The following is a 6,372-nucleotide window of genomic DNA, read 5'->3' as shown; positions in this document are numbered from 1 at the left end:
CTCATGTCTGGAGAGTACCAGAGAAGACAAGGGGCGCTCTCCTGTTGCTCACGTCCATAGTGCGAAACCCTCGTTCGAGAGACGACAGCCTCAATGTCTTCAGAGCACAAGAGAAGATGAGAGGAGCAGTCCGGATCTTGAAGTGGATTGTGCGTCACATCAAAAAGAGACCGAATCCATGTGTTGCAGGCTTTCACTTCAGTCGCCTGATAAATGCGGCAAAAGAGAGTCTGGAAATGATGGAAACGATTCCGAGGGAAGGACTCGAGGTTCAGAAGGAAGCAGTCAAACTGCATTATTACATATATGAAGCAAAGAAGTACATAACAGAGGGATCCGAAGAAGACGAATCATCTAAGTGGACCGAGAAGTCCTCGCAAGACCTGACATGCTGTATCGAGGATGCAAGGATATTGATCTCAGAAGTCTCGCAAACGATTGTTAAGGAGAGGCACAAGGGCGGAATATATGCTTTAGGATTTTACAGTAAGGTATGGTGATAGTGATGGCCAGGGGTATTGTTCGACTTCAACTACAATGATGTTGATTCTTGCACGAATCTAAGCTTAGCAAATCAGAGTTCCATCTCTGATCTAGTCTGACAGAAAGGATCGATGCTTGCAAACTCAACGTTACTCTCTGGATCAGGCACAGTTCCCTGCTCATCCTGTTCTCCAGATTCAATAGGGTCAGTTGGAAAGTGGTTCTGACGCGTTGAGGAGGGCTCCGCGTCGAGTGCTTGTTGTTGGTGGTCATGTGCTACGCAGATCTTACCATCTGCAAAGACCGTAGAAGATTGTATCGATACATCTGGCAAGATGGAGTCGGGACTTACTATGCGCTGAGAGCTGCTGGGAACCAAGCTAAAGGTCGTACCACTCGATTCATCATTCCTTGCAGGAGCGACGAATATGTGTTCGTCTTCCACGCTCCTTGCATCGGGCAGACGATTTTCTTTTATCAACTCTACATCGTCACTGTCAACGAGAGATCGCACACCCTGTTTCAGCCCATTGTCCTCGGTATCACGGCTCAAACGATCTCCATCCATACCAGAAGATGTTCTGCCATCGTGCTGACTGTTGACCAGGGAATTCTGCGGTTGAGTCAAGTTGTGTACTTGCAAATTGTGTCCCACTTGCGATGCAGGAGACTGGCTTCTCTCAATCAGATGGAGCGGTACCGCGATATCTACCTCTTCGATGTCGCCACCGGTCGGCAAGATCATACTGTCTTGGCCAACAGATTCAATTGGTTGAGCAGATCTACCATACATGGAAGTCCGGCTTATGATATTGCTCATGTGAGAAGGGTGCATGCGTCTGGTCCCGGTCTCTTCGTTGAGCTTTTCAGGTGTGACCTGTCCTCGCGAGACTGGTTCTAGATTACGACTGTCGCGATCAGTGTGGTTTTCTGCCTTATGCCCTTCCCTACTTGTTGTGCGTGGTGACATTGAGAGCTGTCTGGGGTTTTCCTGATCATGTAGCTGCTCCATGGTACCTGGCCGCTTCTCAACCTCCAAAGAAGCGGAGTCTTGTGCAGTAAGACTGGGCAGAAACGCGGAGGCGGAGATTTCTTCTCTGCTAGGATATTGTGGAGCCCCATCGCTGAGAATGAACGTGGAACTATCCTCGTATCTTCCATTGAATCTGGTCTCTAAGTGGCGTAATTCAGAACGTACTTCCTTCCGTGCATTATCGATGATGTACAGATTCATCTGTTTTGCCGCCTTATACTCTTGTACTCTAGATCGCCAAACGCTTTTGACGGACTCTACATCACTCTCATTGAGGTTCGCAGCATTGTCTGTATCATAGTTGGGTCCGGATGCATGATCTTCCTGAGGACCGGAGGGCTGATCATCAGAAGTAGGAGAATCTGCCATCTGGATGTCGGCCACACTCGTGATCCTCTCATCCTCACCATAAAAAGGATCCGGATTATGATCATTCCCAGTGCGCTCTAGAGCCACTGTCAGTCTTGGGGCTTTCATTTTGATGCCCTGATGCCCCACAGTATCCTCCCCTCTTGGCCTCTTCTCACCACATCTTCTCTCTGGTGGTAGTGATGAAGGCTGCTCCGGATTCCTCTCTTTCGTTAGGACATCAGTAGCGCTCATTTGGAAGCCCTGGTACCCTTTCGAGGGAGGCTGAGCGATGTTCTGTCGATGTGTTGAGGCTTGTGGATGCGAGGCAGGCCTCTGAGTAGGGAAACCAGTTGCCGTCTGACCACAGTGCGCCGCGGGAGACGCAGTATCTGACTGGACATGATGGTTCTCCGAAGACTCAATCTGTCTTTCTGGTTCTGCAATAGAGTCCTGTAGAGTGCTGTATCTCAGTTTGGTATGATACGACGTTCCCACTCCATCTTGTCCATCAGTAGTCGAATTAGAGGTGGGATCCGTATCAGTTATCATCGTGTTGATTGAAGAAACCGATAGTCTGGGAGGAATTCTGGCTAAGAGTTCAGTTTCTGTGACTGGTCCATCGGTATTGCCAAGGTGAACACCCTTCCCCGACCCTGGCCGGAGCAAAGGCGACTGGAGTGGTGGAATGACAGGGTCCGCTGTTTTATGTGTGAAATTGCCGCGTTCTTGACTCCCTTGCTGGGACACAGCTTCTGTGTCACTCACACCGCTATAGCCTTGAGCGATGGCATTGGTAGTATCGCCAGAACGACAGTCGCCAGAGTCGTCCCGAGACAGCTCCAAATGCGCATGGTGCGTACCGGATAATGGTGTTTTAGTGGCATCAAGATGGGGTGGACCCTGTCGGTTTCGCTTTGACCGATCACGCCTTTTGTTCCTGTGCACTTCTCCTACTCCCTTGAGTTTCTCTTCCTTCCGCTTTCTGCGATCCTTCGCCGAAACGTGATTCTTGTGAAAACCCGTTGGCAGTCTTCGTGTCAACTCAGTCTCCTGGGTGCTTTGATGGTCTTCTAAGTGTGACGAGCCTTGAGACATGATACTACCCGTGTGGAACGAAAGCTCACTTTCCGCAGCCTTCTTAAGTCCTGTCTCGCGGCTCTCTAGATAGGGCTCGTCTGGTTTCTTTTCGCTTTTCTGTTCTTTTTCTCGACGTTGTATAGGATCCATGTGTTGAGCGTTTGAGCTGTTGATCGCTCTATTCTCGAGCGACACTATTGTCTTTCCAATTGACATAAGTGCTGTCTGGCTGGTGTCATCCGACGAGCTGTTCAGCAGAGGGTCGACTTCACCTGAGGCAACTGATGGCTGCCCCTGCAAACATTCGCTTCTTGAGGCAGTGTCGGTGCTTTCAAGTGGTGAACCTCCTTCGAACATACTTCTCTGCGTCTGAATATTGTCTATAGGCACATGATGAGACACCTCCGCAACGCTCTGTTGGATTTTAACAAGATTTTCTTCTTGTATCTCTACGATCCGCTGCATCCGGGCCTGGTTGGGCGTTGGAGTGGCTCTTACACTGGTCGAATCGCCGTTGCTGGGTTTAGCTGTGCCCAGACTGTCCGAGGTGATTGGTTCCCCGCAACCATAATCTGCAGTCGTTGCTAAGGACTGCTCGCGCACACAACTTATGGGCTGGTTGTGATGATCGAGGGACGTAGCCGAGTGAACCACTACAGGCTCTGTTCCCCGCATGTTGATGGGAATGGAACTATTCCCGTCCGGTGAGATACTCTCGCAGATTTGCAGGTTCCAGACCGCTTCCTGCACATGTGCAGGACTAATGGCGTGCTTTTCATCTTTCCCACCACACAAGTTGACTATCTCAGGTATCCACATTCCTTCCACATCCGCAGTTCTCCAAGCACTATGCAGATGTCTGTTCGATACGAATGTTCCTGGGAGTCTTCTCTTTGCAAATCTTGCTCCTTGTATCCGTGTAATCGTCGGATGGTTGAATCTATGCCTGCTCTGTGGTCTGCTCCTACTGGTTCGTGTCACCTCGAGCGATGGTCTAAAGTCTATGATAAAATGCGTTTCCTTGGGACTGGGAGCGTGTGGAAAGGTCCTGTTGGTTGTGGCGTCGTCCAGAGGTACCGACTGACGCACCAATTTTCGTTCATTTTCACTTTGTCTAAGCTCGTCGACGCCATGTCCACCCTGAGTCTGGGACGAACTGGATCCACGCTCCGGCCAGGACGCTGATGGTATGGAGTAGCCGGAACGATTGGACTTGTCTAAGGTCAGGTCGTCCCTGCGACTTTCCCCAAAGGTTCGGAATTGGGTTTCGTGAGCTGGAGTGGAAGTGACATATCCAGTTCCATCCAAGGCTTCCGGTACATCGACAGCACGCCGAGATCTCTCTAGGGTGCCATATGGTCCATCGCTCTCTACGAAGTCGGCTCGCTTATCCTGTAGATCCAGCGGAATCTCCGTGATCTCTGAACCATCCTGTAGTTTTCCAAGTTTCTCGCCAATTTCGTGGAGATACTGCGCTGCTTGCTTCAGACTCGTCACTGCTTCCTCTGAAATTGGTGGCTTCGAGACCATGGCATCGAGCTGGGACTTGACTCCTGTTAGATTGATCACTTGTTGATCTTGGAACGCCTGAGTCTTCTCATTCATTCCAAGTTGCATCTGCATGTGTTCGATCAGCGTTTGCTGCATCTGCGTGTGTTTAGTCAGGGTTTGCTGTATCTGTTTGAACCCAGTCAGTAAATGTCGCATCGCAAACAATGTCTAAGCTACAGACTTGTGAGATTCCTTCTTTGATATTCGCCTGCATCTGACTCTCAGCTTCATCCCGCATGTTGGGCAAGATATCTTTGGATTGTGTTTCGGGACTACCATCCTGCTGTGAATCGAAAGCTCTTCGAAGATCTCGCACTTCCTGCTCCAGCCTCATCGCATGCTTTTGCATGTTTGAAAATTTCCCGAGGATATCGGATCTGAGCTGTAAATATCTGTCAGCACACGCTACTTAGTAGGTATCACCTTGAGCCACAAACTTTGTCAACATTCTGCATCTGACTCTGAGCCATCTGGGCTGAATTCTCCCTCCATTTCCTCGAAAGCTTGTTTGTGACTTCCATACCCATTTTTTGGACACTCTTGAGTTCATCAACTATTCCGAGACCGGCACGGGCGAAACGATCTCTCAACTGTTTTTCGACTCTATCAAGACGTTTGATCGTCGCGTCGTACGATGTCTGCAAATCTCTTTGTGTTCGCGACTCGATTGCTTCGACTATCTCCTTCCGATCCGACAACGATACATCAGATGACTCTTGCCGTATTCTGGAGATCGCTAACTCAAGTTTTCTGCCAACTTCCACTTGCTGGCCCGATAGGTGATTGTAGAAACCGGAGAGAATATCTTCTTGCTTCTGCATTGTAAGCGTATCCTCGCACTTACAAGACCTTGCAGTCAGTATCTCTTTTACGGTCTCGATTATCCGCGCACTATGCTCTGCGTAGAGTGAAGAGCACATCTGCTCTGTCATTAGGCCATCCCTAGGATTTGGTACACGCGAGGCTTCGGCGATTTTGGCCAACAGACTTTCTTGACGGTTCCGGTCCTATGGAGATTCAGCTTGTTTGTTCTAAAGTACTCAATCAGTATCCATCCTCAATTATGGTTACCTCTTCAGTAATTGCAAACAGTTCTTTCCTCAATCTTATTACCTCTGCAACAACTGCATCTAGCATACCTTTCTCGCCCTTTCTCGAATCCCAGGAGTCCCTGTATCGTGAAGCAGACTTGTCATTCTCTCGAGATCCAGGTTCAAAGCCAGTCCGCTGTTCTTCGAATGGCGTAAACTTGACACCACCCTCGCTATCCGTAATGGATGGACTAGTGTCCAATGCAGCGACGCTGTCCATGTCAACAGTCTCCATGGCTGGCGGTGTTGTTGCAGGAACGCAGGATGAACCTCTGAGACAATCATCTGTGTCGGTAGTTAAGTCCGCCGCTGGGCGCTCTCCATCATTGATCTGCCACGCTGTCTCAGTCGCACTGGTCGTGCTGCCATGGTTCGGCGGGACTACAGTCTCGGCACAACCTTCACTCGATCCCCTGTTTGTCGGCTCATTTGACTCTAGTCCGCTGTTTGCAATGAGGAGATTATGGTAATCTAGCTTCAGGTTGTGACAACGTACCTCCTCTTCGTGGAGTGGGATGAGAGGAGGCGCCGGAGAGTTTGATACCGCCTTCTGGCTCTCTTTTACCGGTTCCAGATCCATATACTTGAGCAGCTTGTTCAGATGTCTCTTCTTAATAGGTCTTTCGGGACACATACCAACTTTCCCCCAATTTCCAAGGTTCATATCCTTGAATATCAGACGACTAAAAAGAGGGGCGGCGTCCGTCCTCCATACGGTGAGCTGAGAAGCAATCTTCGCGAGAGCCCCAAGAAAGCGACCACTCTCCTTGTCCCATTGGTAATGAT

At 49.6% G+C, this 6,372-nt stretch overlaps 1 protein-coding gene across 1 annotated transcript; it reads right to left on the bottom strand.

Moving 5' to 3' along the window:
- Positions 1 to 574: 574 nt before the first annotated feature.
- M437DRAFT_89369 (uncharacterized protein) lies at positions 575 to 5,821 on the bottom strand (the record flags this gene model as incomplete). Its single annotated transcript, XM_041029040.1, has 7 exons — positions 575 to 1,962; positions 2,044 to 2,317; positions 4,034 to 4,621; positions 4,677 to 4,877; positions 4,933 to 5,310; positions 5,368 to 5,502; positions 5,609 to 5,821. The coding sequence occupies 7 exons, from the start codon at positions 5,819 to 5,821 to the stop codon at positions 575 to 577; spliced, it is 3,177 nt and encodes a 1,058-aa protein (XP_040874526.1).
- Between the last annotated feature and the right edge of the window lie 551 nt (positions 5,822 to 6,372).

This window comes from Aureobasidium melanogenum (genome assembly GCF_000721775.1).
Source record: "Aureobasidium melanogenum CBS 110374 unplaced genomic scaffold scaffold_85, whole genome shotgun sequence".
Lineage (NCBI taxonomy): Eukaryota > Fungi > Ascomycota > Dothideomycetes > Dothideales > Saccotheciaceae > Aureobasidium > Aureobasidium melanogenum.
Note: the sequence above shows the minus strand (reverse complement) of the source record. Positions and strands in the feature narration are given on the sequence as shown.